This window comes from Mesoplodon mirus (assembly GCF_964341445.2).
Source record: "Mesoplodon mirus genome assembly, chromosome: 3".
Classification (NCBI taxonomy): Eukaryota; Metazoa; Chordata; class Mammalia; order Artiodactyla; family Ziphiidae; genus Mesoplodon; species Mesoplodon mirus.
Genome location: NC_138978.1, coordinates 152,213,019 through 152,229,625, shown reverse-complemented (window position 1 = coordinate 152,229,625; position 16,607 = coordinate 152,213,019). Strand labels below are relative to the sequence as shown.

At 53.9% G+C, this 16,607-nt stretch overlaps 1 protein-coding gene across 7 annotated transcripts in view; it reads right to left on the bottom strand.

Moving 5' to 3' along the window:
• The window catches only part of PLEKHA6 (pleckstrin homology domain containing A6), an 82,246-nt gene that overhangs the window by 9,198 nt on the left and 56,441 nt on the right, over positions 1–16,607 (bottom strand). For all 7 annotated transcript variants that reach the window (XM_082612901.1, XM_082612902.1, XM_082612898.1 and 4 more), the window contains 12 exons: positions 12,130–12,198; positions 10,820–10,900; positions 10,384–10,533; positions 9,474–9,569; positions 8,010–8,121; positions 7,300–7,439; positions 4,794–4,923; positions 4,488–4,594; positions 3,453–3,629; positions 2,257–2,424; positions 2,046–2,179; positions 1,377–1,522 (listed from right to left, as the gene is read on the bottom strand). In XM_082612901.1, coding sequence (XP_082469027.1) covers positions 1,377–1,522; positions 2,046–2,179; positions 2,257–2,424; positions 3,453–3,629; positions 4,488–4,594; positions 4,794–4,923; positions 7,300–7,439; positions 8,010–8,121; positions 9,474–9,569; positions 10,384–10,533; positions 10,820–10,900; positions 12,130–12,198 — 1,510 coding nt within the window. The remainder of the gene's footprint in view (positions 1–1,376; positions 1,523–2,045; positions 2,180–2,256; positions 2,425–3,452; positions 3,630–4,487; positions 4,595–4,793; positions 4,924–7,299; positions 7,440–8,009; positions 8,122–9,473; positions 9,570–10,383; positions 10,534–10,819; positions 10,901–12,129; positions 12,199–16,607) is intronic.

The following is a 16,607-nucleotide window of genomic DNA, read 5'->3' as shown; positions in this document are numbered from 1 at the left end:
CAGTGGTTGAGAGTCCGCCTGCCGATGCAGGGAACACGGGTTCGTGCCCCAGTCTGGGAAGATCCCACATGCCGCGGAGCGGCTGGGCCCGTGAGCCATGGCCGCTGAGCCTGCACGTCCGGAGCCTGTGCTCCGCAACGGGAGAGGCCACAACGGTGAGAGGCCCGCGTACGGCAAAAATAAATAAATAACATAAAATAAAATAAAAGAGCTAGAAACCCCACAAAACAGTCCTATTTCTGCTTTAGCTATTGCTATTTCAACTAACGCCACCAGCACCAGAACTACGGCTACCACAGCCGGCCAGCGTTTACTGAGCGGTTACTGGCTGGCAGACATGGTGCTGGGTGCTTAGCGCACCTTGTTTCCATCCTCACACCACCAGACAGGTATTTTGATTTGAAGTTTACAGATGAGGAAATGGAGCCTCAAAGAGCAAACACTGAAACCCTCCGAGTCACCATTCCTTCCTCTGTGCATCCAGCCACGATTCTAATCTGCCAGTTGCCCAGGCTACCATAACTCTGGCTGGCACAACCTGTCTCTGCCCCCTCAACCAAAGTCATCACAAGCCTGGCATCCATCCAGGGTGTTCGTCTGGACTGGCCTTCAGAAGCGCCCTCCCTGCAAGCACCTTTCGTGTTCAGGAGGGGGGAATATTGTCTCCCATGCTTAATGACTTAACCACTGTCCTTCCTCCACCTCAAAGCCTCCCATTCATAGGGTCTCTTCTATTCTTCCCAATGACATTCTCCTCTATTCCGGGGTGCTTCTCCTCAAGCTGAGGGGAAGTGAATCCTATTGGCTGCAACCCCATAGTGTCCACTAAGACCCACTAGCCTTTGTATCAGTGTGAAGTCAGTTCCTTGTACTCATCTTTTCTTAGCAGAAAAGTGGGTTTGGGTCAGTAGCCAAGGTGGTGACTGTATTGGCTGCTTGTACCATCTTCCCTTTTCATTCCTGCTATTTGCATGCAGCACGAATGGGAAGTCAGAGAATACCCTGGAATACCTGGCCCTCACTCCACCACTGGTACATACTTGCATCTTTTCCAATCAAGCTCAGTTATCGCCTCTTCTCTGGGCCTTTCCTGGACCTGCCCAGGTAGAATGGTTCCCTGTGCTCCCCGCATGGCCTCTGGCCATTCCTCTATCCAGCAGCTAGGCAGGTCATCCTGGCTCTGAGCTCCCAGATGTCAGCAACTCTGGCCCCTTTGCACCCCCTGAGACTAGCACAGCCCCTGGCGCTCAATAAGGCTCATTCTGACCTCAAGGAACATCTCCCTGTTCTGTCCCTGGCCCTCTGCCGCACTGCACTACCTCCCCTACGCCTGGTCAGCCGGTCTCCCTGGCGGAGCGAGGCCCAGCCCCTCTCACCAGACAGCATGCGGCCCCTGCGGGAGGCCTCGGTCGCCAGGGCACAGGAGATTTCAATCCGCTTCTCCTGCTCCTGCAGCTGGCTCTCTGAGTCCTGGGGCACGTCCACAAGGTCCCCCTCGCCGATGGGCACCACGTTCTGCATACTAAAGAGGCACAGACACACAGAGATGGAGGCGGGGACGGGATGGTCCGACTGGCTCGGGGGGCCTGCAGACTGAGGTTGGCAGGGATCCAGGGGCCTGTGAACATGCAGGCTCCGGTTCCCAGCAAGCCTGTCCGCTGGGGTGAGTGGGACCCTAGCAAAACACGTGCTGGGACCCCTACCTGCACCATTTAGAAATGAACTAGAAGGGTCAAGTGACTATGTAGGGCAGGCTTGACAGGGAAAAGACGTCACCAGAGGGCAACCCAACAGTTTGTCTTGACGACAGCACGTGCGCGAGCCCAGCAGGTCTTTTTGGCACCGATGGCAGCGTCACCAGCCCTGCCACATGCCTGGGCCCGGTCCGCTGCCTGGAACCACTGCTTCCCTTAGCCCTCTGCTGGGGAGGCTCGGGAACCCCAACCGCATGAGTCCAGGCACTGGATTCAGTGGCACTAGTGCCCCAGGTGCCCTAGGAGCCAGGGTGGGTAGAGGAAGTGGAGGTTCACCCCAAGGCCTGTTACCTGGACTTGGCAATGAGCGTCTTGATCCTCTCCACCTTCTTCTGCTTCTCCTTCAACTCCTCTGGGCTCAGGGGAGTGTCAGGCTCCAGGTCAATGTACCGCTCAGGGATGAGGACTTTGTCTGGGGTGGAGAGCTGTGGAGCGACCGAGGTCACCGCCTCTACCCCTTCCTGGGCTTCCCCCTGCCCGGGCCCTCCTGGACTCTGCTCACCTCCTTACTGATATCCACATCATAGTGCTGGGGCTCCAGCTCCATTTTGCGGAGCCGGGCAATCTCCTCCCGTGGTGTCTCGTAGGCCTGCCCACCAGGCTCCTCTGCCCGCAGAGCTGCCTCCAGGTTGGAGATGTCCACCTCATGGATGCTGCGGTGACGGCGCACCTAGGCGGCAGCACCGTCGTGACCACGCAGGGCCTCTGTCCCACTGCCAGCGGCACCTCCACTGCTACCCACGCCTCCAGGCAGCCCTAACCATGCCCGTGTCCTCACTGTCCCTGCCTAGCATGCCTGACCTGGCCACCCCCCACTGCTGAGCTACCCTTCTTCCATGCTGCTTGTCCAAAGCCTGCTCACCTACAAGGGCCCCAAGGTGAAATCTCATCACTGTCTTCTGTCCCCATCCTGCTGTACCTGTGTTCACATCCTGTGCCATATATAATATTCTGGGCAACTGAATCAGTGTGTCTTATATGGATCTCTAATTTTTTCATAGGCTAGAAGTTCTAGTCCACCAATTAGAATGTAAACTGTTTGAGGGCAGGACTCATGGGCCATAATTTTTCTTGTATTTCTGAAATTTAATGGGAAGAAAAATTAGGCCGATAGTTTGGGCTACTCCCAGCTCTGCACTTAATAGCTGTGTGGCCCAGAGATCCCTTAACTTCTCATGACTTTGCTTCCCTATCTCTAAAATGGGGGTAATACTTCCTAATCCAGCATCCTTGAAATGACTAAATGAAATAACATGAAAGGGATTGTGACTTATATTGTGCCATGTGATGGTGAGCTATGATGATCACCTTCAGTAACCCCCCAGCCCAATGTTAAGCACATAGGAAATGCTCTAGAAACAAGTGACGGCTACTTCTAGGTTGCAGATTTTGTACTAACCTCTCTTAACTGAATTTTGTATAATTCATTTCAGCCAAAATAATCAACGCATTCCTTTCTGTGAGTTATTTTTCTTTAAACACAAAAAAAGGAAACACTTGTTGTAGTATGTCCTCTGCCCAGTGGGGGACAAGCATCCCCCAGGTCTCCCAGGCACCCAGCTTGGGTCCTTCCTGGTCTCTCCCTGACTAAAACCTCCTCCCTCCCTGCAACCCCTCCAGTCCAGGCTGGTGGGGACCTGGGCGTGGGCAGTGTTGGCAGATGCCAGGCCATGCCTGTGGGGGCTGGGAGGACGTTACCACTTTGTAGGCAGGCCGGGCACTGGGGTCGGGGGCCGGGCTGGCCGGGAGCTGCAGGCTCCTCCGCTTATCCTTCATAGAGCCGCTCTGGTGTCGCCGCATGCGGTCAATCTGCTCCTCCACGCTCATCTTGACCTTGCCCTCGCCAGGGAACACAGCACTCTTGGGGCGCTCCTGCTGTAGTGGGAGAACGGGGCTCTGACTGGTGCCTCGCCCCCCCACCCAGATTTTTCATCTGCCTTAATCCCTTAAAATTTCCCTTCTCTGGGAAGCCTGCCTGTAATGGGTTGAAGAATGGACCCCAAAAGGTATAGCCAAGTCCTAACCACAGTACCTGTGAATGGAAATATTTGGAAATAGGGTCTTTGCAGATGTAATCAAGTTAAGGAGCTCAAGATGAGATCACCTTCAATTAGGGTGAGCCCTAAATCGAACAATGGGTGTCCTTATAAGAAACAGAAGAAAAGAAGACACGTAGAGTAGAAGGTGATGTGAAGGTGGAGAAGGCAGTTGGGCGGGGGGGTGGGGGGTGCGTCTACAAGCCAAAGATTGCCAGCAACAGCCAGAGCCAGGAGAGAGGCATGGAATGGAGGCTCCCTCAAGCCTCCAGAAGGAACCAACCCTGCGGACACCTTGATTCTGGACTGCTGGCCTCTGCAACGGTGAGGGAATAAGCTTCTTATTCTTAAGTCACCAAGTTTGTGGTGTTTAATTAACTTCCTAGAAACCCCAGGAAACTAACACGGTGCCTCTGGTCAGGACATTCGACTCTGACCACTGACTTTTGCGTTTGTATTTCATCCCTGGCACATTACAATAATTTTGTTAAATATTCTTATATCTTTATTATGTAGAGCTTCCTTGTCTCCCTGAAGGAGAACTCCTCCGCTTGGCTTCTTCCTTCTTGTTCTACCTTCCTCCTTCTAGCCCTGGGTTTCTTGAACAGTGACAGATAGGTGGACACACGGAGGCCCCTGGGCTCCCAGCCCAGCTCAGGACTGCACAAGCTCTCGGAGCCTGCGGGCGTACACTCACCCGGGAGGAGAGTCCATTGGTGAGCCCGCTGGCACTCCTCCTCACCACCCTTGATGGGGTCACTTCTTCGTCAGTGGGTGACTTTGTCCGAGGGGGCACAATGCCAACTGCAGGGAGACACAGTAGCCAGTGGGTCCCATAAAAAGGGACACAGGGCAGCCTGCTTCTCAGAGAGGCTCAGTCCCGCCCTCCATGGAGGTGAGAGGCCCAGGTGGGGAAGCACCTCCTTGGAGGTGAGCGAGCACCTCTCTGGGCTCTTCCCTGACCCTTAGCCTCACTTCCAGGGGAGGATGGAACAGGAAGTACCTTTGTTGAGAGCTGCCTGCTTCTCTGCTTCCACCTCTTGCCTGGTGGGCACAAGGCTGACGTCTCTAGTGGTGTCCAGGGGTGATGTCTGGTGGGGGTCTTTCTTGCTTTGCTCATAGCTTGCCTTGGGCTAGGGAGAAGGGATGAGAAGACGGATGGATGGTGCTAGAGTGACCACCGAGAATTTGGTCCCTGGTGGTGTTTCTTTGCTTTGCAGTGGTGGGAGTGCAAACATTTGAAAAAACATGGGGCAGGGAAACTGTGTGTGCCAGCTGGGAAGTGGGCAAGGATGCACTGGAGCCTCCCACCCATGCCACCTTAAGACTGGCCAATGTGTGGTCCTCTTGGGGAATGAGGGCTCAGGGCCTCCAAGAGGGCCTCCGTTGAGGCCCATCAGAGAGATCCCTGAGCCCAACCAGTCCTTCTGGCAAACATGAAAAGCACAGACTTGCTGTGAGCCAGAGGAGGAATGGTTGGAGGAAGGGGCTACAAGGCCAAGGATATCTGTGGATTCTGTTGGGATCCCACCCAAGACTTGAGCAAAAGAACAAGATGAGCTTTGTGGGAAGGAAAAGGGCATTTGGGTTGTGGTCTCACAGAATCATGTGACTAGGAAGGGACCTCAGACATCATCTGAGCCATCCCCTCCCACGGGGATGAAGAATCTAAGTCTCAGTGAGGGGAGTACAGAGAGACTAGACCAGAGGTCAGAAACTCCAGCTCTGGCCCAACTACAGAGCATGGGTAAGTCCTATCACCTTTCTTTGTCCGTAAAACCGAGGCAGTGATACCTGCTCTGCCCACCTCACTAGGCAGACCCTCAAGGGTTGTGAGCCTATTTTAGGAGTCTTTCTACTCACCATGCAACCTCTTCCAAGCCTAACTGCATATTTCTCCTGGATCTTGGCTAGGGATCCAGGTGAGAGAAGGAGCCAGAACAGGGGAGAAAAGGGTCTGTATCCTTACACTTCAGGGGCTGATGAGACTCAGAGGACATAGACAAGGCAGAGACACAGGCAAGGGGAGAGGGAGAGCATGGGAGGATTGGGGTCTGAGGTGGACAATGGCAGGAAGGGACTGGAATGGCACCAGTGGGGGGTGGGGGGGTGTCACTGGACTTCCATCGTCTGGTCATGCTGGTAGGGAGTGGGGCATAACCCACCACCTATAGCCATGGGCTGCCACGGGGTAGGGCAGCAACTCAGGTTTTCATTGTCCACAGGAAGCAAAAAGGGGAAAGAGGACCAGTATGAGGGTCTCAACCATCCCTTTGCTTATCCCAGAGTCTGACAGAGGGCCAGTAGAAGCTGAGCTGTGGGAAAATTAATACTGGAATGGGGACAATGACTTGGTCTCCTGCCGGGCCCCGTTCCCTCCGTCCCTGCCCTCCAGGACCCAAGGGTGTTGGGTACCTGACCCCTGGCTGTCTCGCCACTGCGGTGCCAGGAAGGGGAGTTGGGGTATGGCCAGAGGCGGCTCTCACTAGGGAGTGGAGGCACGGTGGGAGGAGACTCCAGGGGGACGTAGGCTTTGGGGAGGGGAGGCCGCGGGGGGCCAGATTCCTGAGGCAGAGAGAAGCCAGAGCATTAGGAGGAACAAGAGCAGCCACTGTGAGAGCAGAAGAAAAGAGCATTAGCAGAGGCAGACGACAACATTGCTGGAGCCTGGGGCAGGGCCCTGGACCACCAAACGCCCACCCGTCGCCTGGATGGAGTTCCACCTCCAGAGCTAACCCTGCCTGGCCTACAAGGCCCTCCTCTACTGAGCCCCCACCTGTGCACTGGTCCCCCATTTTCTCTGAAGCTCTCTCCTCCTTGTCTCCCCATCACACTGGGCACACCCCTCCCCTGTACCTTTGCTTCTGCCAGCTCTCCAGCCTGTAATGCCTTTCCCTTGTTCCTCTACCTGTCCCAATGCTTCATGGCCCAGTTTAAGCTCCACCCTCTCTTCGGAACATCAGAACATTTACACTCTGAACCACGTGGCTTAGTATTGAGACATATGCCACCACGTTCCAGAGGAGGGTTGTTCACTGTGAATGGGTCTTGGTCCCCAATGGACACTGGGTGCGGTGAAGGCCCTCAGGCATCCTTCTGAGAGGGTCTCATACCATCCCTTGCCCAGAGTAGAGCCTCAGAAAACACTTGCTGATTGACTGACTAGGCAAATGTCCCCCCACACCAACCCTCAGCCCTCTCACCCGCAGAACAATCCTAGATTTAAATTCCTATTAAGTGTTTGGTGTCTCTGCTAACCATCCTGGTGCTCAGGAAGACTTCTCTGAAATGCAGCTAAAGATGACAGTTGGAGACGAGAACAAGTAAAGGAGAAGTCTGGAGGGAGGGTCACCAGACTGGGTGTGAGAATGACTACCTTAGACAGAGATGAAGCACTACGACTGGAGGCCTCTGGGGAAGAGATGGGCACAGAATTTGTATCATTTCAGGCAAGTGAGGACCTAGTCCTCCCTCCCCCACCCACCTTCTTCTCCGTGATCTCAGCTTACCTCATTGGACCCGGGCTTGGTGGGGGACCCCTGAGAGCCGGACACCAATGAAAAAGGGCTCAGGGGGCTGGTGAGGCTGGTGGAGCTGAGAGGGCTGGCGGGGCTGCTGGAGCTGTAGGTGCCTGAGGGGCCAAGTCCTCCTTTGGGGAGACAGAAGAGGAGGGAGATGAGGGAGGGGGCGGGGGTGTGGCCTGGAGTGTGGCTGGGCTCTGTAGGTGGAGAAGGCAGGGGAGGATTTCGGGTCTCAGGGCCACCTGGGCCTGCTGAAGGGACTTGTAACGGGCTGGCTCACAGGTTGGCTGTTGAGAGGTGAGCTGGGCAGGAAAAGATAACGGATGGAAATGACACCACTACCTCAAAGGTGTCACGGAAAGCCAGCCCAAGGTCCCTGGGCTGAAGGAAGACACTAAGGTCATGGTCTCAGATCACCAGTGGGCCCATGGGCTTAGGGGCTGGGAAGGCACAGGTGCTCTTTGACCTGTTCTGGGGAGGAATCTAGAGTATCAGGGCAACAGCATCTCTCATTGGTATATCTGGTCTATTCTGGGCAGGGGGAAATTTCTGGAGCCCTGAGAAGGCCCTGACTGGCTCTGAGCACAGTGTGAGGGCCTGAAGAGGTATGAGTTGGCAGGTGTGGGATGGAGACCAGAGACACTGGAGGCTTTTCTGGTGAGGCCAGGAGCCAGGAGGCTGGTGGACAGAGCGCCTACCTCTGTGCTTGGCTGTGTCTGTGCCCCGGGATGGGTTATTCTTCCTCAGCCCCTCCATCACATCCTGGATCCTCCAGATCTCCTTCTGGATTTGTCGGTTGAGCACCTCATTCTGAAACAGCCAGAGAGCAGGTCAAAGGAAGTGGCTACCAAGGAGTGTCCCGGGGGGAGCTCATGTACACACACACATCCCTCTAGCACACTCATCTTTCTCATGGGCAGCCTTTGCCTCTTCGGCTTCCGGAATTGCAGGAGGAGAGGGCTGTGTCATCACAGCAAAGAGCACTTTTAGGCGAACATGTGGCCTCAGAACGAAGAGAGTGAGAACCTGTCCCTCTGATTCCGCCCCCCACCCAGGGGAGCTCAGGGTGGTCTTGGAGTGAACGCCCCTCTAGGTGGACACTTGATGGTGGCCTGTTTTCCAGGGGCAAGAGCTTCTGGTTTACTGTCTTGTTTCACAATCTGTGGGACTGTTTGATATGCATGAATTCTACTCAATTACAGTGTCCACTCTTTGAAAAATAATAGCTACCTTTTATTTAACATTCCCCGCCCCGCTGCCCCCCACCCCACCCTGCCTGCCTATACCAGGCACTGTGCTGAGTGCTTTGCACACATGAACTCACTGTGGCTGCACAACACCTCTATGAGGCAAGGACAGCAGTTGTCTCCACTTCAGAGGCGAAGAGGCTCACGCCCAAGACCATCTGTTAGTAAGCAGTGTGGCCACCATCTGAATCTGGTCTCAAGAGCTGGTGCTCTTGACCATGGCGCTATCCTACCTCCCAAAATGTTTGCGTTGAAAGTGAGGCTTGCCCACAGAACATGGTGGCATTTAGGGCCTCTGGTCCAGAGGCTAACCTAACCTGACAAGCTGCAAGGTTGGGTGGTAAGTTTTGTTACCAGGAGGGAAACAGGAGGAAAATGGGGGAAACCAGGGTGTTAACAGCATCAGAGAGACAGGGCTTGCAAAGCGAGCTAGAGAAGGGGCAGAGCCTGGGAAGAGAAAAGACAGAGGAAGGAAAAGAAGAAGAATGTCCATCCTCCTGCCTCCAGGCAGAGTGTTTTTGACCCATCCCAGAAGGAAAGGCCTCTTTCCCGCCTAAAAATTCCCCGGTGGATGGCTCCCACACTGCGTACTCTTCTGATGTCGTGAGAGAGATTTGTATTTATCATGATCTTGTTTACATTCATATATCTGTTAAAGTCTCCCATGCTTCAACTTTTCTTCTTCCCCCGTGATCTGATGGAACTAAAGAACGATCCCACATTATCTTCACCCTGAAACTCAGAGTCTGTTTTAAGAGGCCCTGAACCTTGTCTTTCATCTCAGGACCAACTCCTGGTCGTAAGTCTCTGAAATTTCTAAAGCAAGAAAGGAAGCCACCGTGGTCTCTTTCAGCCAAAATGACAAAGGAGGGCCTGAAGCACACAGCAGCCCCGCCTGCCTGTGGGCCTCTTCACCTGAAGGTCCAAGCTGAGCTGCTCCCAGAGCTCGTCGTGCAGGGCAGAGACCTCTGCCTCCAGGCCCTCGTACTCCATGGTGCTGTTCGCCAGGGCCTGCAAGGGGAGGGTTTACTGAGAAGCTGCAATTGTCAAACCGCCCCTCCTCATCCTGCCTCAGGGCCTGGGGCCCGGGTACCTGGGGTCCGGCAGATCAGGGAGGACGATGCAGAGGGATGGGAGAGGGCACAGGGCCGAGACATTCTGAACAGCCAAACACTGGCCTCTTAGGAGGTGCAACAGCCCAGCCTACTGCACGCCCAAACAGAGAGAAAGCGGAATCCTCTCTGGATGGCAGGCAGGCCAAAAGGGGCGAATCTCACTCTCACACCCCTCCTGTTCTCCCCAGATCGGGTGATAGAGAGTAGAGGGTAAAAAAGGAAAGGGCTGGGGGTGCCTGTTCCCTGGAGGTTAGAGACCTTCCTCCCTCTGGGCCACACTTTCCTGGGGCTTTTGCTGCTGCTCTCTGTGTCAGAGGGTCTGCCCCGTGCCTACTGGGAAGTAACCAGGGTGGCATGTTGCCGGTATCCTGGTTCTCCAGGGGAGAGGAAAAGGTGGGCAGCAAAGCTGTTAGAGCAGCCAAGGGAATAAGTGGCCCTCAACTTCACTTTGTCCTGAATGAATCCTGGTGCAGATATGGCTTGTGGGAAACAAGCCAGTCTCCCTGGTGGAGACTCAATGGGATGAGCAGGCTGGCACACCTGCTGCCTCTTTGTAAGGCAGCGTTAAGGTCTTTGTTTATGCCCCTCGCAGACAGCACCCTGCTCTCACCGTCAGAGGAGAAAAGGAATTAGAGGAGCACAGCTGGGAGGGTGGCTCCCCTGTGCACGTGCTGACCAGGGTGGGAGCACACACCCAGCTCCCAGGTTACCGTGGTTGCCTGAGACAGCTCCACCCGGATGTGGATGAGCTGGTTCTGCAGCGACTCCTTCTTGTGTAGCAGCTTCTCTGGGTAGGCAGGCTGGCTTCCAAACATCTCCAGTTCCTGATGGGTCCCCATCAAGGCACTTTCCAGGCTCTCCTGAAGAAAGGCAGGGGAATGGCTATGAGCGGCCTTGATATCTCCTCTCCCAGGCTTTCAGCAGCAGAGGCCTGAGCCCTAGGGGTTCAACCCGGCAGCTTAGTGCAGGTTTCCCTCACACTGGCTAAGGTCCCCAGAAGAGCTTCAGCAGGTCTGATCAAGGGCAGGACAGAAGTTTAAGGAGGGGCAAAGCTTCATCAGCTTAGTCAGGATGGAGATAGCAACCCACACCCTCTCTGGGCCAGCCCCCCGTCTGCCCCACTCAGGGCCACCCCACGGCTCTCACCTTCTCAGCTCGGAGCTGCTGCACCAGCCGTTCCTGCTCCCTCACCACCTTGTTCTGCTCACACAACTTGCCCAGCAGCTTCTGGGGGCCCCAGGGGGGAAGGGAGGGAGAAAGAAGGGAGTGAAGGACACAGTTTGATGGCGACCTGGGAATTGAGTTGGCAGGGCCTGGCCTCTGGATACCACCTCCTCTCCCCTGCCAAGGAACCCTGGGCCTTCACCTTGACCTTGGAGGCTCCTGGGAACAGGAAGATGGTCTTCACCTTGGGGGACTCTCCAAAGACCCATTGGGAGGGGAGACAAATTTATTCTCTGAGGAAGCGAGTCAGCTTGAGAGGGGAGAGGGCTGAGAGCCAAATGTTCAGCTTCTGCACTCCCATCCTCTTGGGGTTCCAGTTCACAGGGGGTTCAGGAGATAACACGGCCTCACCTCCTAGGCCTCCAGGTGTGTATGAATTAGAGGCGTAGGCCGGTTTCTGAACAACAGTCTTAGCAAAACCCCTGAACAATGTAAACTGGTTCCCTAGTCCCACAGGACCCTGATCTCCCCTCCTCCTTCCAGAGTCTCAGGATGGCTGACGGTGGCTCCCTCTGAGGTCTGGTCCTTGCCTGTACAGAGCGTCTCCCCTGCCTGCTGGGCAGATCTGCTACCCAGGCAAGGCAGGTTAGGCCAAACTTGTCTTCTGGGAAGACCTGTGCTTTCCTGCGTCCACACCTTTATCCTTGCCACTCCTCAAATACCCCCTTGGCTACTTTCTGGTGGGCCAAATCTTGTCCTCTGGGCCCTTTACTTCAAGGCCCAGCTCACGTGCCACCTGTTTTGTCCCCGGCCTCCACCAGCCCACGTGGTCCCCCCGCCCCGCCCTCCTGCAGTCCCTGTCACAGTCCAGCTCAGCATAGGAATCCTGTGCTGCCACCTGCTGCTACCTGGGCCTCCCACTGCCCAGAAGCTCCCCGAGGGTGGAGCCAGGCCTCGTTCTTCTTTCCAGGCACCTGGGGACTACATGCTCTACCTCCTAACAAAGTCTGTGCTCCTGAAGGAAGCACATGCCAGCGCTGTAGATAAGAGGGCCTCGAACTCAGTGGAGAAACACACACAGCCATGGTGGGAGGTAGGGGTGAGTGGTAAGGACGAGAGGAGCCCCAGGCAGAATGCTGTCTTTGCGGTGAGAGAGGACAGGAATCAAATGTATGAAGGGCCACAGAAGATGAGAGATGGACGGAGGAGAAGCCCCCACGGAGGAGAGTGAGGAGGAGGAGGGCAGCGGGAGGGGCTGGAGTGGACAGAGGGAGCGGGAGAGCTGCTCTTACATCTGTGTCTTGCTCGTTTAGCTTGTAGGTGTGGAGGCTGTCCCGGAACACTTCTGGGTATGGAGGGACCTGCAGGAACAGGAGGCCGGTTACCACGGCAGAGGACACAGCCCGGGCAGGGCACGCAGGGACGGGAGCGCTGACGGTCCTGCTCCGTTCTTGCCACCGACCACAGCCCCATCACCTCAGGTAGCATCTGTTCTGGGGACCTGGGCTGAGCTAGGGCTCTGCCCCCTGGCTGGAAAGCGTGGGACAGCCCGGCCTAAGCTCCGTCCCAACTGTCCTGGGCTGATTCTGGAGGCGGAGATGCTGCTCACTCGTGCTCTGTATCTCCTCTCCTCTAAGGTCTAAAATCTACTGCCAAGAGGGACTCCAGGGCTGTGTAGCGCCCAAATGGCTTACTGGTAACAACCACGAGAACAACAGTGAAGTCTTGGCTGTTTTTGATAAGGATAAGACCTGGGAGAACAGAATGAGCATTGGAAGAATTTGAGAATGACCACCCTACTAGATTGAACGCCAGCCCCAGGGCTTGTGCCTAAACCAGAAGTGTCTCTCAGTCCAGCAAAGGCGCCTGCCTTTGGTGACACGTGCAGCAACCGTAGCACATTCTACACAACTCCGTCACTGGACGGTTCCATATCACACCCCTCGTGCCCTTCACCCCAACAACTGTTAAAAAGATACCAAGCATGAAAGAGAAGTCCTGAACGTTAAAAAGCAGCTTTGCGATCGCTGGCATGGCATGAGATGTCAGTGCTGGCTATTTTGATGGTCTGGGAAATGGGCCTGGGTTCACCCATGAACGTGAAGAATGGAGGAGATACAGTGAAAATAAAGGAGGGAGGCCAGGCTGAGCCTGGGAGATGAGGCCTGGCAGGTGAGCAGGCGGAGTGGACTCATCCCTGATGGGTAGACTCGACCATGCACAAGCAGCTGAAAAATGGTGTTGACAGGGACCATGCTGCCAGGCAGAGGTCTTACTTGCATGAAGAGTTGGGCCCTGGGGGAGGAGTTCTCCACCATGCGGTTCACCATACTGATGAGAGTCTCACTCTCACTCATCTGCAGCAGAGGAAGGAACAGACGATTCAAACTCAGACCCACAGAGAGGTGTCTCCCCACGCCCGCCTGTGCTTGCTCTCCAGGAAACAGGAAAGGACAGCTCCTCCTGAGGCCTCCAGCATCCTCTGCCTGGCCTTGCCCATCACTCACCCCTTGTGAACTCCATCTCAGGACCCGCACTGAAGTTGCCCTTGAGGAAAGCCCACAGAAGGGAGCTGGGAGGCCACTGTGCCCTCGCTTGTGGCTCTGAAGAGGCCCCAGCCCAGTGACACCTCCCCAGGGCGCCTGAGTGTGGTGGGTCTCATCCCATTGGACCAGCTCTCATTTCTCACACTGGTTTGGTCAAAGACCACACAGGCAGTTGGAAAGTCCGATCTCCCAAAATCTGAACTAAATGAAACCACTTTAAAGAAAATGTGACCCGCTCTTTGGATGGGCCGTCACATTGGGAAGGCACAGGTCTCTCTCCCCAAACCCTGCCCACCTCTGCTCTAGAGTAGAAAGGATTGCTAAACACGGTTTCCAGAGCTGGGCTGGTAGCATCCATGCCAATCTGGGATGGCGCCAGGGAGCAAACAAGGAGGCCAAAGCAAGGAAGCCACGTTAAAGGGACACCAGAGATCGGAACACGGCTCTCCCAACATGTTATCCTTATGCTTCAAGGATCATCAGGAACATGGAGGGGGAAAGACTATTTGCCAGATGAAAAAGAAGGAGACAGAGGAAAGGTGAGGGAGACGGACAGGGAGGGAGGGAGGACGAGCCAACCAAATCAACCAGGAATGCCATCATTTCCCCCACTGGTTCCAGTGTGATAGCATCAAATGTAAACATATTAGGGAGTGTCCTTGGCTATGTCCCTTTAACTCAATTGATCTCCAGGAGGAGGCAGAAGACAGAGGGGAGTTGTGCAGGAAAAGCTTCTTGGGGAGGGGCAGTGAGTAAGGGAAGGGACGGAGACACCTTAGGGCAGATCTTCTCAGGTCACAGTTCAGGGAACCCCCACGTTTTTTGCCCTTGTCTTCCCAATCTTTGTTGGACCCACACGTATTTATTTCCCTCTTGTCCTGCTTAGGCGGCAGCCCCAAAGCAGCCTTGCTTCTGTGCGCTGTAGACAGGGCGAGGGGCACCCCTCCACCCCCATTCACAGGCTCTAGAGCATTTTAGAAGGCTTTCCTAGGATCTGATTTTGCTACTTCTTTAGCCCAGTTGGGAATTTTTTCTATGATATAAAGTGTGATTTAAAAGGCTTTTAAAAGAGCAATTGTAATATGAGGTTGAATCTTTGCAAAATGGTTAAAAGTCAACAGTACATCAACCACCTTTTCTGTAAGGATCTGAACTCAAGTCAGTCCTTATCTCCTTAGAGCCTGTGCACGCGCATGTGCGTGTCTGTGTGTGTGTGTGTGTGTGTGTGAATGAGATTGTGTTTATTGTGTACGGGGTGTGCCAGTGTGGTGTATGTGTGATTGTATGTGGTATGTGTATGTTTGCTGCCTGTGTGTCATACCTGTGTCCCGTGTGTGGTGTTTATGTTTATGTGTGTAGGACAAGGCAGATGTACCAACACATCAGGCTTTGAGAGGGCAAGGGAGGCCCAGGCTCTTCTTGGCCACCCACAGATCTCATTCCTTCCCCAACCAGTAGATCTAAAAACAATAAAGGAAGCAGGGGTCTTCTCACCCTGGCCTGCCCCCACACATGCTATGGCTTTCAGGATCGTTCAGCCCATGTGGGCCTTGCCTCTAGGAGGATTCCTGTGTGCCACCTTCTGTCTCTCCAGAACGTTAGAGAAACTTTGTGAGAAAGCACCTAACCCAGTACCTTATACACAGCACTGGGGTCAAGGGTGGTCAATTAATATTTTTGAGTTTTGGAAGAAAAAGAACAATAAAATAATCATAGTAGCAATCACTAGCCCTCATCAATGCCTGCCAAAGTGCTCTCATATACATTCTCACTCGACTCTCCCAATAACTCTGTGAGGTAGAAAGGGCAGGTCCTACAATGTCCGTCTCATGATTGAGAAAACAAAGACCCAGAGAGACCAAGGTTTAAAAAAAAAAAAATCCCTGTAAATGGCCCAGCTGGAACTAGAGTGCAGTGTCTGACTACATTCTGGACTCTTCTTATCATACAAGACTGCCTTTTAAGAGTATTATCGTTTATCTAGGAAGAGGTCCTCTGAAAGGTTATTTCTGAAGCCCCCAGCCCCTCTGTGAGGGCAGAAGCCCCCAGGAAGGGGCCCTGCCATCTGCACTGAATGCTTGGAAAGCCAGCAGTGTGGATGGGCTGCGGGGAGGAAGGCCTGCCGGGAGTCATCCCCCCATGGACTAGAATGCTTACGGTGTCAACACCACATGCTCCTTCTGGGACTAAAATGCAATGATCTTGAGGGCCAGGAGCCATCACCGCTGATTAAAATGTGTATATCATGCTTCCCAGAACCCAAGGGCTCCCATGAGGATGACCTCACTGAGACACCAAGACCCTGTGAGATGACGGTCACATGGCTTGTGACTAGAACCACCAGCAGTTGCAGCCATGTCCTCTGATATCAAGTTTCTGGTTCTCTCTACAATGTTCAGAGCACAGAATCATCCTGATGAGGTTCAACCCCAGCTTCTTCACATGTTAGATGTTTCCTCAGCTGTAAGCTGAGTCAAAAGCTCAGAGTCATTTCCAGGCTCTGTTGTTCACTGGTTGTGTGTCCTTGGCATGTTATTTGATCTCTCTGGGCTTTAGTTTCATCATATCCCCTACGAAATGGGGATAATAACAATACCTACGTTGCAGAGTTGTTATAAAGGTTAGGATCTGTAAAATGCTTAGAATAGTGCAGGGCATGGAGGAAGCATCCAGTTACGGTCACTGCTGCCCCTATTATTATTATTATTACTAACATTATTATTTCCACCACCGCAGGCTGCCTCCACCTGGATCTGGTACACATCCAGGTCCCCCATGATTTGTAGCACAGATCTGAATATGAGTATGTGCTCATATAAACTGCCCAGCATATTGACCCCTGGCCTGTCTAAACCCAGTATCACAGCCTCCTTAGTCTCAAAAGGCAAGGTAGCCAAAGGTGAGAGCCCAGGCAGCCGACTGCTTTCATCACATGGGGACACTCATTGACTCTTCAGGATGCTCATCTGTAACACTGGATTGATGACATTCCCTCTGCCTACAGCACTGAGTTCTCAGGAAAACATGAGCCGTGTATACAAAAGAACTTTGCAGAGGAACTGACATATACACTAAATTACCATAATTTTAAAAATCATTGGAGGGCAGGTCTGTGGTCCTTCGCTTACAAAATATGGAGTTTAACCACAACCTGTGGAATAGGATAGGCTAATTTCCCAGATTCAGGCTGAACTAAATCCTTAGCCTCTTAGGGCGCAGCACAG